The sequence below is a fragment of the Sceloporus occidentalis genome, unplaced genomic scaffold, assembly GCF_023333645.1.
Source record: "Sceloporus occidentalis isolate IW3139 unplaced genomic scaffold, rSceOcc1.0.p SCAF_3, whole genome shotgun sequence".
In the NCBI taxonomy this organism is placed as follows: Eukaryota; Metazoa; Chordata; class Lepidosauria; order Squamata; family Phrynosomatidae; genus Sceloporus; species Sceloporus occidentalis.
The window spans coordinates 20299778-20320695 of NW_028316983.1; the positions used below are offsets into that span (position 1 = coordinate 20299778).

Consider the following 20918-nt stretch of genomic DNA (forward strand, 5'->3'; position numbering starts at 1 on the left):
ATAGATATTAAGCATCGATCTTGCCTTCCTTTCCGTAATAATTCCACTCTCCTACCGCCATATCTCCCCTTGCCCCACACTACTCCGATAGGAGCTCCCGTTATACCGTCAAAGCCACCAACCACCTCCCCATGCAATCCATATCCCATGTCAGTTAACTCTCCCCCTAATGACATCATGATACCTAAGCAGAGAAAGGCTAAAAACAACATCATTCCCCTGCAGCTGTATCTCAGCTAGCAATACATACACCAACCCCCTCCCCCGTTACGCAGCTGTGGCATTGCAGATGGTCTGGGCATCCTCCAGGCCTGCGCAACTGCGCAGGAGTCGCAGACAAACCAAGTCCTGGAGGCGCAGCAACAATAAACAATGTCCACGCGCCTCCTTTGGGGTCGGGACGGGGAGGGAACCGGCGAGCTGGCTTTATGACGTGCCGCTCTCACCGGTCACGCCCCTCCTTGCCCTTTCCCCAGCTGTTCCTGGGCTCCCGCGGCGTTGCAGATGGTCCGGGCGTCCTCCAGGCCTGCGCAACTGTGCAGGGGTTGCAGACAAACCAAGTCCTGGAGGCGCAGCAACAACAAGCAACGTCCACGTGCCTCCTTTGGAGTCAGGACGGGGAGGGAACCGGCGAGCCGGCTTTATGATGTGCCGCTCTCACCGGTCACACCCCTCCTTGCCCTTTCCCCAGCTGTTCCTGGGCTCACGCGGCGTTGCAGATGGTCCGGGTGTCCTCCAGGCCTGCGCAACTGCGCAGGGGTCGCAGAGAAACCAAATCCTGGAGGTGCAGCAACAACAAACAACGTCCATGCGCCTCCTTCGGGGTCGGGGCCCTTATATCCAGCCCTTCTTCCAGGACTGGGAATTTTGGGATTCATTTCCTATTGGGTTGGCTATTTACCACAAAAAAAGGACAAAGAATGGCATAGATTTATATAAAATGTGCATAGGCTAATTTGTAATCTAGACACAAATTCAGGCCTAAATTTAATTGTTAGTCCCAACTAGAGTTGACCAGTTGCTGAATGGTAACCACTCCTTGTGCAAATTCTATTGCTTCAATGGGTCTAATATAGCCGAATCTAGTAATTAGCTTTTTGGCCTTAGAAATCACTACTTGAATAGAATTACGTATATTCATTCACATATATTTTATATTTCTCATAGAGCAAGGATGGGTGATGGAAAAAAAACACACCACATATTTTCTTTTTGCTCCTAAAGATTTCCAAGGGGCATGGGGTAGTTTTTGCCATGTTTTTAGACTCCCTCAGGCCATTTTTGGTCCAGAAAATGCCTGTATTGAAAAAACAAGAAGTGATCACAAGTTAATTCCAGTTTACTTAATGTTTATAAAAAAGGTCTCTCCTGGGCCTAAAACGATCTTAGGCGGGATACAGACAGGCAGGGGAAGACGTCTTGGAGGTGTATTCTGCTGAATACGGAGGCTCCAGACCGCCCGCCCCGGGGGCGTGGCTCAGGAGATGGAGCTTCCACATGGGGGGCAGTGAAGACGCCTCACCTGGGGCCGTTTCTGACCCGCAGTTTCCAAACCGCTGCCTCGGAGGACGCTGCAAAGAGAGAGGCAGCTTCCTCACGGGCGGCCAAAAACGGGGCTTTTTTTTTCTTTTGCCGGCTGGCGGGTGCGCAGCTGCGCAGCTGCAGCGCTAAGCAGCAGCGGCAGAAAGCCTATGGGCACATTTAAAGTGCCCAAGCCCCTTTAAAACTTTTCCCCCCGCTCTGCCCAAGAACAATGGAGGTCTCCTGCCAGCTGGTGATCAGCTGGTGTTGGCATCCTTGTCCTCTTGCACTTTGCCAGTGTCACTAGCATCATGGATGCCTCCTCTCCTTTGGTCCCTGCGCTCCTGCTGAATCTGCAATGCACAGCCACAGCTGTCGCCGCTGCCACCGCTGTCCCCCTGCCATCCCCCATCACCTCCCTTGTATATATGTAAATATTTACAGTTTTAGCGTTTTTTATTGTTAGGTGAAAATGGCACAGGAATGTGTGTAGGGGTTCACTTTAAAGTCCAAACTTTCCAAGCAGCGCATGCGTACATGTTGCTCTAGGGTTAGGGTTAGGGTTAGGGTTAGGGTTACGAGTCTTAAAATGCGCTGCAGCTGTGCTGCAGCTTCCACACCTGCATGGCAGCTGACGCTGCAATTAAAGCCTGACTGCAAACTGCGCATGTTCCAGGACCCCGACTCATTATGCGACACAGCAGACACGGAGCTTTTAAATGGGCAACTTAAATTAGCGGCGTAGCAATTCTGGCGCACCGGTGCAGCAGCTTACAGACGGAGCTGCGCAGCTGCGCATCAAACGGAAAAAAAGCGGAGAAAAGCAGCACCTTTTTAATGCCGCTTCTTCCCGCTTGGGGCGTGCGGGGGGCGTGTTCATGGCGGCATTCAGGTAAGGCCCGTCTGAAGGCTCTACCTTCATGACGTCATGAATACACCCCTTTTTGCCCGTCTGTATCCCGCCTTAGAGTCAGTGAACATAGCTAAATGTTCCCCATGAGCTGTTTGGGGGCATTTGGAGACAAAACATTTTTTAAAAAATTTTTGACTGCTGGGGGGACCACAAAACTGGCTTGGAGGAGCCTGTAAATATCCTGTAGGCCACACTTTGTCCAACCTGTTGTATAGGGTGGGAAAATTTTTAACCATATGGTCTGTATGCCTGCTTACAGGTTACCTGGTCACATTTTCCCCTAGTCTATAAGATGAGATGCTGAAATGTCTGACAACTGCTTTAAGGTTGTTCCCCCCCCCCCCACCCTTTTATTTTATTTTTGCCAGCTTGAAGATCTCCAGGTCCAAGTTGTGACTGAAAATTTTTATTAAATATATAAATAAAACAAAGCAGAGTGCATAGCCCTTTATATGATAGAATGCCTTCAAACAGAGGACTCTGCTCTCATAGCAGAACAGTTGTGTCTATAGTGTAGATTTTGTGCCAACTCCGCATCCTACTGCAGCTGCTCATGAATCTTCAAAAGCCACTTTTAGAGATTTGAAGCCTCTCTAAATCAGCATGTACTGTGAAGCAAAGCAGCAGCATCTGGTGATTTCCATGTCCGTGGTATGATGAATCCTCTTCAGTTTTTAGTCCAAAGAATACTTTTGGTTGGGAATATGGTTCCTCACCTTAGATAGCATCTTTAAGGCATGATATAAAATCTGGAGAGCCAGGGTGGTGTAGAGGTTTGAGGGTTGGACTCTGACCTTGGAGACCAGAGTTTAAACCCCCCATTCATCCATGGACACCCACTAGGTGACCTTGGGTAAATCAAATTCTTTCAGCCTCAGAGGAAGGCAAAGGCAAGCCTTTTCTGAACAAATCTGGCCAAGAAAACTCTGTGATAGGTTCACCTTAAGGTCTCCATTAATCGGAAACAACTTGAAGGAATACAACAACAACAGAAAGAAACCTGGATTCACCACATTCCTAGATATTCATCACTGACACAAAAGGATGCAGCTGAAAGTCAAAAGAGACTTCCTCCTAGTTGTCTACACATAGAGTCAGAATAAACCCCAAGGTAATTTAAGTCAATCCTGTGACATTGCAGGGATATACTTCTACAGTACTCCTGAGAGTAGGTCATTTTATCTTGATTTGAAAAGAATCTACTTCCTTCTGAGGCAATTATTCCACTTTCATGAAATTCTTCTTTATCTTTATTTGGAGTATCCTTTCTTATAATTGGAATTCATTGGCTCAGATTCTGTCCCCTCGAACAGCAATGATACTTGTGAATAGCTATGGATGTCAGAGCTTTGGATGACAAAATCCAGAACCTTCTAGCTGGCATAGCCATGGCCATGGTGATGGATAATACTGGAAAATTTCATCCCCAAAACATTATGGAGATTATCAGATGGGGGAGAGGACATCATTGTCCTGTCCTTTTCTCATCCCTGTTCTGTCCTTCATGCACAATCACAGGAAGGATTTTCAGACAAAGTTGAAAATGTCCAGAAAGCATGAGTGACAGCGATTGCACGAAAGTGTTTCAAATGACTTTGCGCGGATCCTGTCATTGTCCCGTCATTGAAGCAGCATTGCTCAGCATTTTTCATTAATGGTAGTTCGCGTTAATGCAATACCGCTTCAATGACAGGATAATGACAGGATCTGTGCTACTGTTATGAAATGCTTTTGTGCAATTGCTGTCATGGATGGGATAAGGACGGGGGAGAGATCTTGTCCCTATCCCGTCTCTGTGTGATAATCTCCCATGTTTCTGAGCTTTATATATTTGCAGGCCTTTTTGGTACATCTTGTGTTTGTGTTGTTGGATACATCACAAGAAGACTGCTTGCTGGCAAATAAAGAGATGGTATTTCTAGGAAAAGTGAACAATATGACAAGAAGAGCCTTTTACATCTGCATGCTAAGAAGGAAGCATTGCACAGAGCCCTAAATGAGCTAATTCTGAGTTATGACTGGGATGCAGCTCATATTGTACTAAGTGAAACTTTCATTTAAATAGGCGCTGATGTTTAAGCAATATTCTAATCAAGAATAATCTTTGACATGAGTGAGATGACTATTTAATAGGCTATTTCTTTTATACCAGAATAACTTATGCAGTATCAGCCAGACGTCACTGTTCTCTGGCTTACTTCATCATTTTTTTTTCTAGCTAAGGTGTCAATTTAATTTGTGTTATTTTGACACAACCACCCCAAACCATATAGATTTATGCAAGCTTTACTCCTATTGATTACAAGCACATAATTAACTCAAATACATGTATCGTAGGATGTGCCAAAAGTAGATATTGGCATACTTCCAGATAAATTTTGAGACTTTCTGTCATCCAGTTTGTGAGAATGTCTCCTAGGTATTACAGCTTTGTTTTTCTTACTCTCAATTGTTTCATAATAATAAGACCAAAATGATTCTGTATACCTACATTAGCCTGCTAAAGTGAGAATTTGGGGTAAACAGAACATAACCTTTATGGAAAAAAAAGTCTAACATATATTGAATACATCAACAGACCATACTGAAAACAACAAGCTATTTAACATTTACCAGGAGTTTAATAATATAATGGGAAACCAATGATCCTCTGTATCCTCTTTTATTGTTGTAATCCGCTTGGATTCCAAGTGATTAAGCAGAATAATAATAATAATAATAATAATAATATTAATATTTTCATCATTTTTCCCCTTTTCTTTCCCCCCTTAAATTGGCTGCCTTAATCACAAAAAGAACAATCTTCTGTGTCATTTGCTGGTTAGAATCTTGCAGATGAAATATCAGTTCAAAATAAAAGATTGTAAGATCAGTTCAGCCTTGAACTAAAAACACATTCCTAGTGGACTAGCATGGCATAGTGGTTTGAGTGTTGGACTATAACTCTGGAGATCAGGGTTCAGTTCCCTGTTTGGCCATGAAATCCACAGGGTGACCTTGGGCAAGTTACATGCTCTCAGCCTCAGGGGAAGGCAGGTGGTAAACCTCTTCTGAGCAAATTTTGCCAAGAAAACTCCATGATAAGTTGGCCTTAGGGTTGGCAAAATTGGAAATGACTTGAAGGCACACAACAACAAAGAGTCTGAATGCACTTAGAGGCACACTGGATTTTTTTTTAATCCAAACTATGGCCTGTTACAGACTGCCAAAATAAAGCTGCTTCGAGTCTCTTTGGAGGTATGCTATTTAAATGATGCATGGGTCCTAAGAGTCCGGAGGTCGTGCCAAAGCCACACTCCATTCCTAAGCACTGGAGTGCAGCTTTGGTGCAGCTTCCGGATTCTTAGGATGCATGCATCATTTAAACAGCATACCTCCAAAGAGACCCGAAGCAGCTTTATTTTGGCAGTCTGTAACAGGCCTATATGATCCAGCTGATAGCTCTTGCGGCTGTAATAAAAAACAAAGCAGACCCCACAAATTTAATACCTACCTAACTTTATGCATTGTATCTGGTTTAACCTGTGTTTTGGAACTGGTTGCTGTTGCAAAATGACTCCTTTTCTTCTTAACTCATAAAAACATTGGGCATTACTATGGTGGAATAAGTGAGAGTGAACCATTCATCTTCAACCTCCTACAGGGCCCAGTGCCAACGATTTCTCATAAAGAAATGATCCCCATGCATGACATAATGGCTCTAATACCACAGGAGCCAGGTTCCTCTTGATATCAACAACCCGGATTTTATCTTCTGAGGACAGCAGGCAACCAGATTCAATTCTTTGCTCCCTCAGTAACAGCTCACATAAGTGCTTGAAATAAAAACAAGGCAGTCCACTCCCAACACGAAAATCAGTATAGCTGATAGGACAGTGGATAATCTCAGGATTTTTTTTCTTGATCTTTTCTTGTCCCAAATCATTCCCTTTTCCTCAGTCTCTGCAGGGGTGAACAGAAACCCAGAATACATGTAAAAAAAGATGGACAGATTAACACATCTTGTTGGTCCTCAGCTAATGAAAGCAAGGGGTTTATAACCTTCTTACTTTATTGTTCTTCCTACACTTGCTGTTTTTCACAGCATTTGGTGCTTACCCATTTCTTGTGTGTGTGTGTGTGTGTGTGGTGTGCCTTCAATCATTTCTGACTTATGGCGACACTAAGGTGAACCTATCATGGGGCTTTCTTGGCAAGATTTGTTCACAGGAGGTTTGCCATTGCCTTCCCATTAGGCTGAGAGCAATTTTAAACAGACAACCCCCCCTCCCCCCCCCCCCCCAGTTTCCTAGGTTTCCAAAATCCCTCTATTTTCATTGGTGTCCTTAAAATGGTGACAGGAATTAATGTGACATCACGTTTGACCATCATTTTAGGAAAGACTCAGATGAAGAATCCTTCCCAAAATGGTATCCAACAGTAATGTCATGACTTGGATGAAGATAGAAGGCCAGCATGGATTGATGTCTGAGTGCTGGATTAGAACTCTGGGAGACTAGGGTTTGGATCCTCACTCAACCTTGGAAGCTCACTGAGCAACTACGTTCTCTCAGCCTAAGAAAAAAACAATGAAAACCTCCTCTGAATAAATTTTATCATGTGAACACTAGAACAGGGTTGCCATAAGATGGAGTTCAATTGAAGGCACATAACAACCATAGGAATGGAACATAAAGGTAAAGGTATTTGGGAGTACTGTTGAGGTAGGGTATTTGCTACTGGGAGAGGAGGCTAGAGGGGGAAATTGACACATGGCCCACATACAGTTGCCCACTCCTGCCCTTGTCCCTTGACCAAGACGCCAATGTTGTTTCAGATGGAACTGACAACAAGAGGTTTGTTGCAGGCTACAAGCACCACTGTACTGATATCGGCTGACAAAGTGAAAGACAGTATAAAATGTCAAAGACCATCTTACATATGTACTGATGCAATAAAGGCAGCTAGGGACATGAGCTTGCAAAACCTATGCAGGGCTGTTGGTGGGCAGGGAATCTCTCATTCATAAGGTCTCTCATTCATAAAGTTTCCATAAGTCAAAGCTCACTTGATGGCAAACAACAACAGCTACTACAACAGGAAGCCAAGAGCAGATAGTTGTGGACGATAGCAGGAACACTATCACCACTCTTGACTATGTGAAACACCACTGCATCTGCCTTTGTTAACAGTCATTTATTAAAGTCTGACTTTAACCACTTTAACTGTTAACAAAACAGCCCAGGACTGTCCTGGATCCTTTCTAGTTTCTGTTCTGGACTTTAAAGAACTGTTCAAGGTTCTGATGCTCAAAATTTGTTCAGCCTTACAGATAACTCCTTTAAGATGTCAAATAAAACCTGGAACAGGTGCACTGTTTCATTGACATGGAAGCCATCAGCCACCACTGAGAGAAGCCATCTAGCTTTGTCTCTTAAAGAAGCAGTGTAAAACCAAATCTGGACTATAACACATGTTTCTGTTGTAAATATTCCCATTTTTCTGGTAGAGGTAAGTTAAACAGCTTTTGCAGAGTTGTCTATTGATCCATCTACTTTGAAAGCAGTTCTCCATGAAGTCAGGTAGCCTTTTCTAGACTTATTTTAAGATGAAAAACTGAGTGCTAGGGCTGAATACATAAAAGCTTGTGTTACCCTGAAAGGGGAAATGTCCTTGGGATGGACAGTCCCACACAATGTGATTACTTAGGGGAATTATATTTTAGCTCAAAGGGTGGTCGGATAATTTACAATCCCTATGTATAGCAAGCCCAGAGACACATAGAACTCCAGAGGCAGATATCCAATGATAATGAGTTTTTTTTAATTAAAAGGAGAAGCAACACACCCACACAATAAACACAAATATACTCTCTCATACATTGAAGAGACTAAGGAAATCAGGGATAGAAGGTTAGGATAGAAGTTAGGTGTCCTTCTGAATGGATTTTGTCTCCAATTGCTGGGATCCTGGATGAAATGGAGGACTCAGACAGCTGTTGCTGCATGCAGATGGATGGTACGTGGGTGAGTTGTTGTGGAGCCAAGCAAACTGACAGCATTCTGCCTGTTGCTGGGCTAAGCCAAAGACACAAAGGAAAGGCACCTACATTTATAGTAAAATTATGCCTTGGAGCAGATTTCAAGGCACTGAAAAAGCCAAATGGCTGAAATCTTTGAAATAGGTTTTAATAATAATAATAATTTGTTTTATTTATATACCGCTATTCCAAAGATCATAGCGGTGAACAGCAAGTAAGCTAATTAGCAAGTACGCTACTTTGCCCCCAACAGTCTGGGTACTCATTTTAGCGACCTCGGAAGGATGCAAGCCTGAGTTGAGCTTGGGCCCTTTTGCTGGTCTTGAACTCGCAACCTTGTGGTTTTGAGTGAATGGCTGCAGTACAGGCATTTAACCACTGTGCCACCAGGGCTCAAAGTTTTGGTCACTTTGAAGCTGGTTTTCCAAGGTGGTGTGAATAGGGGCAATGGGGACGCATTTCTGAGGCAAGAGGGATTAGGGCACAGGAATGCCAGTGTTATTTACTCCTTGGCATCATCTCATTGCCTTATGACTCTAGCTTTTCACACCTCCTCTAGCATGTCTCAAAAGCGGGGTCCAAGTGACTCCTACTCTGCTAGCCTACATGATGAAACTATTTTCTGTTAATGGTGTCCGCATTTGGTGTTGGGGAAGGGCCACTCAGCCTATATTTTTATTGCAAGGAGGGATATCAGTGCTGGTAACAGGTGTACCTTACAACACTCCCCCCCCCCCCCCCCAAAGTGAATAGTGCAGTGGGGAGTAACAAGTTTTTTGTAAAACCACCACATTTATATCATTTGTAGACTAATAAATAAAAAATTACACTGAAATAATGTAATATGCAGTGTGCGCATATGCAATTGACTTAATTAACTATAGAAACATACCCAAGGACAAATCCATGAAACAGAGTGTAAGTGATCAGAGTTCCTAGAATCTTTTAAAACAGCAGAATAGCTTTGGCAAAACAAAACATATAATTGCATATTATATCAAAAAGAAATTTTGATATAATGCACATAATGCACATAAACAGACATGTGAATTAATATGTCTCCTCTAATCACATACAATGTTAGATGTTGTGTTGTTGTGTGCCTTCAAGCCATTTCTGACTTACTGTGATCCTGAAGTGAACTTCTGATGGGGTTTTCCTGGCAAGCTTTGTCCAGAAAGGGATTGCCATTGCCTTCCTCTGAGGTTGAGAGAGCGTGAGTTGCCTAAGGTCAGGCAGTGGGTTTCTATGGATGAATGGAGATTTGAACTCTGGTCTCTCAGAGTATGAGGCCAACATTCAAACTACTACAGCACACTGGCTCTCCTAATGTTGTATAGGTTTGAGGAATCAAAGAGAAATATGGATGTTTGTTATTGCTAATTCAGGCATATAGATTTAGTGAAAGTAAATATGGAAGGGGAGGAGTGTGCTATCACTGTCTACCTTGATCATCACTGTGTTCACAGGAAGAGTGGCTTTCTGATTATGAGAGTCTCTTCTATCTGTGGAAACTCTCCACATTATTTGGAACACTGCTTTTCCATAGTTCAAAACTTCATAGAGAGTCTCCAAGGATAAAGAAAGTTCCTCTCATCAGAAAGTTGCTTTTCATCTAAGGAGAGCAGGGACAGAGAAGGATAGGATAAACTTACTTTCCTCCTTCTGTGTTTATTTACCCTAAACTCATAATGTCTGAATAGGTTCTGTTATGATTTCTATGAAAGTGTGCACAATAACCTTGTGATTTCTCCCATCACACATGTGGCATGCAGGCTAGAAGACAGATCAAGAGAAAGATAGTTGCCCTAGTCAGATGTTTGGTATAGAGTTAAACTGAACATATGGGCAGAGGAAATGGTACCCTTCATCCTCCATGGTCACTGTCTTCATTTGGAGATGGCATTCTGAAAAGGAAAGTCTCTGCTACACGTGAAGCCTTTCTGTATAATCCAGAACAGTGAAAATTCAAGGTTTCCAATCATATGAAAAGCTGCAGGTATAGAGGACCCATTTCTTTTCAATCAGTCACTCTCCATGTGAAGAAAGTAGTAGGTTAACTCTGCTAAACACCTGAATAGGGCTTTAGCAATACAAATATATATATAACTCAGATAAATTAATGTATTCTTGTTGTGTGTCTTCAGATCAATTCCAAATTATGGTGACCCAAGGTCACCCACTGGGTTTCTATGGCTCATAGGGATTTGAATCCTGGTCTCTTGAGTCCTAGCCCAGCACTAAAACCATTACACCATGCCAGCATTCTGCACATTACTTCATGAATTTCAGAATCAACTTTACCAGTAACATGTTATTTGTTCTCAAGACTCATTAAAGTTTTTAGAGTTGCAACCAACCCTTTATTCTGGAGAAACATGTAATTTCTATTGTACCAATTTACTGAGGAACAAGCTATAAGAATCACAGCTAAGGGAAGATTGTAAAGGTTTTTAAGGAGCATAAACCAAACAAAGGGATCTCAATAGCTAATGCACTTATAATTGACTTTTCTCCAGAGGCATGTGTGTTACCCTCATTGTGCACTTTCCTGCCTGGTGCACTAGAAGGACTTGTCAGTTATTGAGATCATAAACATTAATATCATAGAAAGTACAGAACACCTGGAAGATGATTTCAGAGTTGTTTTATTTGAGAGATTATTACTTTTTCAGCAGAGCGGAATCAGAAAACCTCGAGTGGAAATGAAATAAAACTCACAAAAATTACATTAAAATGGCAACCAAAACTATAACAGAAAATATACTGGATTCCATAAGAGCATACAAAGGACAATCGTGAGGCATAATTTTACAGCAAGCAGAACTGCAGAATGCAAAAAAGGTAGATTACAATGAGAAATTGTAACACCCATGTTATACAGTGCTCCCATGCTCAACTTCATTATTTCTTCCATAAGTAGTTCTGCATGGTTTTAGACAGGATATTTCTACCCAGCCCTGCATGAAGTTGGTGGTGAGTGTTCTGGGACCATTTTCATGCAAAGAAGGTGCCCAATCCCAAACTATGGTCTGTCCCCAAAGTGGAAACATGGGGTATTTGTTACCTGTAGGCTCTATGACACTTTGAAACAGTCAAGGATACTAGGCTGGTATACATACTCTTACAATGCTTGATAATTTTACACTGGACAGTAGATCAATGATCTTCAGATTCTCTTGAAAATCTGGATTGTTCAGAAGGGTTCGTTGAGTTTTTCAGAAGGAAATTTTGAGTTTCTCTTTGAGAAGCTCAGTTATGGAACCCAGCATGGATTACCAGCCGCCTCGATTGCATTTTGTAGAGAGGAGGGATATAAATAATAATAATAATAATTATTATTATTATTATTATTATTATTACCTCACCAACAAAGTCTAGTGTTTTCTTTGGGTTTTCTGGGCTATGTGGCCATGTTCTGGAAGAGTTTATTCCTGATGTTTTGTCTGTATCTGTGGCTGGCATCTTCACAGATAGGAATAAACTCTAATTCTAAATGTCCATCTCTACACTCCCAATCCCAGGATTCCATGGGATGTCACCATGGCAGTCCAAGTGGCATGTAGCACTATAATTGTACAATGTTAATGGACCCAGTGTGTGTGTGGGAATGAATGCCAGTTGCAAACATTTGCGTATGCTGTAAATTCTTCAAAAACAATGCACACAAACTCCTCCTAGCCCATTTGTGTCAAGAAGACTCGGGAGCTAAACCTTGTAGATGTGTTATATCTGTTTGCTTTGTGAGTCTATGTGCCTTAAAATCCCCTGTCAATTTCTGGTGACCCCATGAATTTCATAGAGGTTTCTTAGGCAAGGAAACTTAGAGGTAGTTTTGCCACTTCCTTCCTCTGAAATATAGTCTATAGTACCTGGTATTAAAGCTGTTAAAAATAAGATGTTTCATGGGAAAAAAGGCAATAAATGTTTTTCAGCATTGGCAAGACTGAACATACTGCCCTCAAACCCAGATTTTATGGCGTCACAACCTCAAAGCTCTCAGTGTGGAGAGACAAATCTGTCAGTTTTGATTCAGTAGTATAGTTTGGTTTCATTTTGGTTTGACAGTGCAGGAGCTTCTTCCAAACAGACTAATGACTTGTTTAAAGCACCTGCAACTGTCATGATTTATGTCAAACTCTTTGTGACTCATGAAACACTTGTGTGCCTCCTTTGTTAATACTGGGATACTGGTTTATATATAGCACCAGTGTCTACAGCAATTTAAATAAAGTTGGTTAACTTGTAATGGCTGAGATCCTACCTCAGGGTTGCTTATTTCCACATGTAGATTTATGCATAGAATGAGCTATACAACTGTTGTTATGAGTGGTAAAATTGAACAATAGGCTCATCCAAAGGCGCAACTTAATGCACAGCTGAATGCTAGTACCTGTGAACCTCTGCATATACAATGGTACTGCATATGTACCTGAATCCATGTGGCTAGTTCACACACGTCATGAAGCTGCTTGGTTGAAAAAGTATACTATCACAAATCAGCTATGCAACAATCCTCTTTAGGAACAACTCTGCACAACTATCTTTTTAAGGCATTCCTTGTCCAAAATTATGGAACAGTCTCCTGGAAGAGACCCATGTTATCACCTCTCCGGATGCTTTCAGGAGGGCAATTATGACAGATCTCTTCCGGCGACCTTATCCACCTGACCTCATATAAGATATATTACCCCTTCCTTCCTTGAATCTGCATTCCCCCATCCCACTGTCAACTATCTTAGAACTTGTTTTAACAGAATTAGTAGTTAAAGTTTTATCATAATTTATTATTGTACGTTGTGTATTTTACTGGTTTGTGATCCCGCCTTGATCTACCTGGGAGAGGTGGGAAAATATAAATAAAATTATTATTATTATTATTATTATTATTATTAAATTACAATTTGTTCTGTAGCCACATGAAAAACATGGAATAAAAAGACCATAAGATATAGAATAATATTTAACAGATTTTATACTTAACTCACAGTGCTGTAGAGGAAAAACAGGGTTTACTTTGATAGCTCTTCCAGAGCTAAAATTCTTTATGCATCTGCTTCTCCATTTTGTTCAAAAGGATACCTCAAGTGACAAGTCTTTTCTACCCTCTTCTGATAATCTCCACTCTCATCACTTTAAAACAGAAAGATATACCTTGGAGGAGATGCACCCATGATTTGATTTTGCTCATATCTATTGAACAACCTGTTTAAGTTGGGAAAGGCAATAAGAAATACAAACTATAATTACATTCTGTTCATTCTGAGAACACAGGCTGAGTTCTTCTTTACTATACAGGTTGCTCCTGAAACATTTTTTTAAAATGATGCTGATGAAATGCACTTATTTTAAAAAGGCAATTTGCTTGTGAAAGATACCCTTTTTATACATTGCAATCCTAAACACATTTGCTCAGAAGTCAAACTGTCTGTTTTCAATGTGATTTACACCTATGTTCATAGAACTGTAGCCTGGGTCCATCCTCCTCCTCCTCCTCCTCCTTTTTGGATGTATGTTAAAGGAGTTTACTCATAAGCAAAAGTGGACAGAAGTGAAGCATCATTATTTTTCAGTGAAATATTTCCATTCAGAATGGTCAAACTTTCAATAATAGGGTTCCCCACATTTAACAGTTGTACAGATGGGAGATTTCATCCAGGTGCAGCTTTCTAAAGTACCTGCTGAAATTCCTTCCTCTCTATCAATGTAAAAAGAATAGAAGCCCTAGAACAGAAATGTGCATCATTCTCTTTCTGCAGTCCAGCTGAATGACCTTTTCATGTAAACTTGTGTGATTTTTTAAAACTGCTGTTTTCATTACCTATTTAAAATCAAATTGCATAAATGCTCTCTTTGACAAAGTTATGAGTGAAAAGTATAAAGGGGGAAGAAAAATCACTCCTGCCCCTCCCTTGACACTTTCCATTTCTTAAGCCTTCTTTAGGTCACTGCTAGAAATACTTTGTTTTTCTCTTTGGATTGTATAAATCTTTCACCACCAATATGGCACCATTTAGGGTTGTGTTTAGGATTTTTGCTTCAGTGTTAACCTTGTTTAATGTCTCCAAGGACAGTAGTAGGCTAACACTTCAGAGCATGTATTATCCTGAACTCAAGCCAAAACAGCAGCAAACCATTTCCTTGAAGGTCTTTCGCATTTCCATGCTCCGAAAAGCATAAATAATAGGGTCGATGACTGAATTGCACATAATAAGAACAAGGTACGTGTTAAAGTGTGAGGCATAGCAAATACAATGTGGGTTGGTGGGGCAAGAAATGATGAGAATGAGATGAAGGAAAAAAGGTCCCCAACAGGCAATAAAGACCCCAAGGAGAATGGTGATGGTGACAGCCCCTTTCATACAGGTACGCTGGTGGGGGACATTATCCACTGGGAAGGCTGCAATGCGCTTGACATGCAGACGTGCAAACAAGAACATGTGAACATAGAGTGAGGCCATGAGGAAAAGCATGGTAAAAAACATGGCAATGAGGCAGACAATAACAGTTTTGCTCTCAGAATAGACAATGAACATGATGCCACAAAAGATGCAAGCGATCCAGATCATCCCGATGAGGGCCAGAGCTTTCTTCACTGTCATGATGCTGTGGTAACGAAGTGCATAGAAAATGGTAATATACCTGTCAATGGCTATGATCAAAAGGTTGCATATGGAACCAATCAAAGAGATGCAGATCATTGAGTCAAAGACATTGTCCATCTGTTGGATGAAGCGGCTGTTGTTGATGTTTAAATAGCCATTCTCCAAGAGGACGATCATGACAGTTTCCAAAGCATTGGATATGCTCACTAACATGTCAGCTGCTGCCAAGCTACAAAGGAAAAAGTACATGGGGGAATGTAGGTTTCCATTTTTGATCACTGCAAGGATGACAAAGATGTTCTCCAAAAGGCCGATGATCCCCAGTGACAAGAACACATCAGCTTTGATGAAGACTAGTTCACAGAATCCATCATCCTCCCTGCTCCTGAAAAGGGCTGAACTGTTGACCTCTTCAGGTTGAAATGTAAGATCCCAGTGTATAGTCGTGTTCATTGTTGGGGTAGATATTCAGGCTTACGAGCAGTTATGGAAATAGTAGCATCGAAACAAAAAGTCATCAGGGCTCTTCAATGCATGAGACTGAGCAGGACAAGTCATGGAAAAAGTCCTCTATTCACTTTGGATGTCTGAACCGACTGCTTCACAGAATTGTTGTTTGTTGCTCCAGAGAGTTGTTTGCTTTCCCTCCAATGAAATCAGGCAATGCAGCAAATGCAGCAGGTAGTTCTCAAAGGAAGATGAAACTGTAGTAATTTCAGCAGCCTCTCTTTCAGAATTCATTTGTTGATCTTAAGTGAGTGTCTTTATGAGCTGCAACCATGTCCTGGGACTGCTGCTGGACTGGAGGTTCAAAAGCACTTCACACCACCTCTTCCTGATTCATCTGTGAGGAAAGAACAGGAATACGTAGTATCAAAAAGTGCTGGGCTTTATACATTCATGAATAGGGAAAAGAACACTCCTACTTAATCTTCTGTGTCTTACAATGACCACTGGAGAGCAAGAACCTCTTTGACTGACAGCTACAGTTGCAAGCTACAGAATCCCTATTGCTCTAGATTCGACAGATATAGAATGATATGGCGCCCTCTGCAGATCCAAAAGATAATCTGTAGAGATTTTTTAACGTCTTGTGTTAGTTTATAATAAAAAATTCAATGAAGAAAATGTGCATAGGCTATATGAAAAAGACATTTTGGCTGGTTACAAACCGGCACTTTAGTGCGTGACGAGCACGCACTAGGGTTACAAAAGGGCGGTGCTTCTGCACCGCCCTAACCCTAGTGCGTGCTCGTCACGCACTAAACGGCGGCGGCCCTTCCGTATGGCCACCGCCGTGAGGACGTCACGGCCGCGCCGCCTCTAGATGGGGCGGCGCGGATGTGACGTCCTTGCTCCGTGCCAGGGCGCTTGGTGCGCCCTGAACACAGAGCAGGAAGGAGCTCCATTTCGGAGCTCCTTCCTGGTTTAGTCCACTGGGCGCAGCCTTCAGACAGCTGCGCCCAGCGGATTAAAAGAGAAAGGGGCCAAGCGGCCCCTTTCTCTTCTCCCCGCCGCCGCGGGGTGTCCTTGGGGCTTGAAGCCCCAGGGACACCCCTTTTCAGGCTGCGGGGAAGCGGCGTTTTGCTGCTTCCCCGCAGCCTGAAAAGCGGCGGATCGGGGCCTCAGCGGCTGCCGTTCTGGCCACTGAGGCCCCGATACTCCGGGGAAAGGGGCGGGTGCAGACCGCCCCAAATGGGTGGTCTATAACCCGCCATACTTTTGAGGATGCTTCCAATTGGACAGTTCCTAGCATGATCAGGCAAAAGACACTGTGCAGTTATTCAGTGTCTCTCCTCCCCCGCCCCCCTATTTTCTTTTGGTAGCAAGGAGAAGCAGTGTCTTTAGCTTCTAGTGACCCTATGAACCAGGAACTTTCGCGTATCCCTGTTATTAGGGAGCCTTGTTATTCAGCCTTGCTGAGTCCCTGCAAGCTCCAGGCTGTGGCTTCCTTGACTAATGTGGTCTTCCTCCTTTCTAATTGCATTCCCAATTAACATGAGAGGCATATAAAGTGAAGATGGCTTTGTTTAAATCTATGTAAAATTTTGTGAATGGAGAAGGGTCAAGGGTGATAAAAGTTTCATCTGGAAGGTTATTTAATGTATCTGAGTAAACATGAGTATATTTTATGTGGACCCTTGACCACAATCCTTCCCTGAGATTATTTTCACTCCCACAAGCTGCAAAGTGTTGTCAAATTTCCAAGAATAATATTGCATTGATTTTTGACTGCCCAAACAGATCAGGGCTTGAATACATGCGAGTTTCTTTTTTTGTGGAGGGTGGGTGGATCCGGAACGCATTCCCCGCAAAAATAGAGGGCCGAATGTATACTATTGTGCCAAACATTTTCACAATCCATGATGGTTGGTTTGGTGCTATTATTATTATTATTATTATTATTATTATTATTATTATTTGCATCTTTATAACCACTTGTACAGCTATTGAGAAAATCTCCAGAAGCTCTCCTTTCTTTTAAACCCACTTCTTTCAAGGTCTCACATCAAATGTCAGCTTTGCAAATTTTATACTCTATTGTCTAGATCACATTACTACTTGAATTACCTCTCAGTAATTTTCTTCCTTAATGTTTAGACCTGACTATTCATTAAGTGTGAATATTCAAGGTGACATAAATATATTCCTAAGAAATAGTCAGGTGTTTATCCCCCTCATTTCCCTTTATTCAAATGTTCTCTAGAAGTTGTAACATCTGAAAATAATCAAGAAGGACGTTTACATAAAGTTATGTCAGCAATCCATATTTTCTTCCCTCTCAACTTCATACAAGTTCAGGTAAATATAATATAGTATATCATATATACCCGACTATAAGTTGACCTCATATATAAACTGAGAGCAGATTTACAGGCCAAAATTATAGATTTTGATATGACCCATGGATAAAACTTAGGGGCATGTAACAAAGGATGTAAGGGATGAAGCAAAGGAAAGTGATACCAAAGAATGTATATAATTCCAGCAGGCATAACTGTTTGTACTTATACTAAAAGCAGGATACTAAAAGCTGGATGGATGAAAAAACAGAGGTTGGGACAGTACTTCCAGAACAGATTACACTCTTGCCTTTACAAGAGTTAATGTTCAGTACCTACACTGATCTGTGAATAAGTTGACTCAGTTTTTTGGAGTCAATTTTTGATTTAAATTTCTAGACATATACACGAGTAATACAAATTTGACATGATTCCACAGTGTTTTCTCACCGCCAGCTCTATCAGTGGCTGCCAGCTCCGGGAGTGATACAATGCTAACAAAGGCGTGTTACAGACGGGCCTAAGAGGCGCTGTCCTCGCGCCGCGATTACGCGCGAGGGCCGGCGCTTCCGGACGCGCCTTGCCCCTCGCGCGTAACCGATATGTCAAGATAGCGGGGCCCTATACAGATGGGCGCCACCATCTTGATGTAGCGGATGCTCTGCGTCCGCACGTCCAAACCCAGAAGAGACGTCGTGAGTGCACGCTTTGGCACTCGCAGCGTCTCTTCCAGGTTCCTGGAAGGAGCGCGATTTGCGCGCTCCTTTTTTGCTCCGTAAGGCAGCCGCGTGGTTTGGCTGCGGCGGCTCCCTCACGGAGCAAACAGCAGCGCCAGGAGACCACCTCAAAGCGGCGGTTTGTAACGCCTCAAAGAGATGATACAAATACCTCTACAATACTGATAACAACAGCAATTTAATCCAGGACTTTTAATCCAGGACTATAACCCATAATCCATAGAACAGAACCATAGAATCATAGAGTTGGAAGAGACCTCAAGGGCCATCCAGTCCAAACCCCTGCCACACAGCAACTCACAATAAAGCACTCCTGACAGATGTCCATCCAGCCTCTGTTTAAAAACTATCAATAAACTATAACACAGTGGTTCCCAAACTTTGGTCATCTAAATGTTTTGGACTTCAGTGCCCAGAATTCCATACTGTTGCCCAAGCTAGCTGGGGCTTCTGGTAGCTGAATTCCAAACACCTGAAGAACCAAAGTTTGGGAATCATTGCTATAACACATTTATGGATGCCATAACAATAAAAATGTCTTTACTTGTTACTGAAAAGTCTCATAGGGAGACATTTAATGGAACTTTCTTGCTAAGATGCTTCAAAGTGATGGAACAGCTACTGAGAAGGCCTTCTCTTATAATGCTGTTAAATATTCTCCAACTGTTGGCAGCAGTGATGGTTGGTGTTACTGAAGCAGCACTGAATTCATTCTGGGTTTTACTCTGATCTTTAAAAGACTATCCAAGATGGTGAAACTATTTGGGGTTTAACATCTCAGAAAGGTAGTTTAATGTTTGCATTTAAATCCAACTATGGTGCAATCCAGACCGGCACTTTGCGCAGGCCTGAATTTGTGCTCGGGTTGCATGAGGGCGGCGCCACCGCACGCCCCTCAACCCTAGCACATCACGGTGGTGTCAAAATGGCGGCACCCTGTCTACATGGGTGCCGCCATTACATCATGACAGATGCATAGCGTCCGCATGGCACATCCCGCTTGTGACGCCACAAGTGTGCCATTTGTGCACTGGGGCGTCGCAACCCCATGAAAAAAGAACCCGCTTTTTGCGGGTTCTTTTTCTGCCGGCAGGAAGCCGCACAGTTTATCTGCTGCAGCTTCCCACCGGTGGAAAAGGAGGCGGCGGCAGACTGCCCTTTATTCTGTGCTGGCCAGGCCTCATCTGGAGTACTGTGTTCAGTTCTGGGCACCTCATTTTAAGAAGGATATAGACATGGAGCAGGTAAAGAGAAGGGCAGCAAGGATGATAAGAGGAACAAAACATATGAGGAAATGTTGGAGGAGCTGGGCTTGTTCAACTTGCCAAAGAGAAGGATGGGAGGTGATATGATTACAATCTTTAAATTCTCCCAGGGTTGTCGCAGAGAGAAGGAGGCAGATTTGTTCTCTGGTGCACCAGAGGGTAAGATTAAACTGAATACCACACTACATTCTTATAGTGCTACTATTCCACTTTTAGTGCTACAACTGCCTCCTGTGGCCTTCTGGGGTTTGTAGTTTAGTGAGGCCTAACAGCTCTCTGGCTGAGAAGTCTAAATGCCCCTTCCTAAATGGCAAATCCCAGGATTCTATAGGTGGCAGCCATAGCAGTGAAAGTAGAATAACAGTACTATAACAATGTAGTGCAGTATTGTCTTATGTCTAATGGTTTGAAGTTACATGAAGGTAGATTTCACTTGAACATTAAAATGATCTTCTTTACAGTAAAAGTGGTTTGGCAATGGGACCAACTGGCTAGAGAGGTAGTGGGGTCTCCTCTGGACATCTTCAAAGGAGGCTGGACAGCTACCTACTGGGGATGCTTTAGATGGAGATCCTACACTGAGCAATGGTTGGACTCAATGGCCCATGAGACCCCTTCCAACTCTATGATCTATGGTGGAACAGGTGAAAGTGACTTTCTGAGAGATCATAAAACCAGCCCTGACTTTATACAATATTTGTACATAACCAGTACTTTGAATTGTCTCCAGAAACAAGCCTGAAAATAACGAAAGTGCCATAACACCAAAGTCATGCACTATCCATAATTGGCCCTGGTCAATCAACTGTCTGCAGCATTTTGAACAGTTGATATTTCTGAATATTCAGCATGCTACATAATCCAAAGATCTCATGAAGACCTGAATCATCTCCATAAAGCCAGCATTTTACATTTATACTGTTTACATTGTGATTCCCCAGGGAAACACTAACAGAATATTTTAATGGGTCTTCGTGTTCTTGAAAATCTCATTCAAATATTGGCTATTGGTTATATATGCAGCTTACTCCTACGTTTTGCTAATTTTCTTTTAGAAGACTTTGCTTCCTTAATG

The 20918-nt window shown here is 42.4% G+C and overlaps 1 protein-coding gene across 1 annotated transcript; it reads right to left on the minus strand.

The window, feature by feature from the left end:
• Positions 1-14514: 14514 nt before the first annotated feature.
• On the minus strand, positions 14515-15511 carry MC3R (melanocortin 3 receptor). Its single transcript, XM_089518492.1, has one exon. It carries the CDS (start codon positions 15509-15511, stop codon positions 14555-14557), a length of 957 nt encoding a protein of 318 aa, XP_089374618.1. The 3' UTR covers positions 14515-14554.
• Between the last annotated feature and the right edge of the window lie 5407 nt (positions 15512-20918).

Bases quoted from the DNA above. Each gene is read 5' to 3' on its own strand.
- MC3R (XM_089518492.1), bottom strand. From the start codon at position 15,511: ATGAACACGACTATACACTGGGATCTTACATTTCAACCTGAAGAGGTC.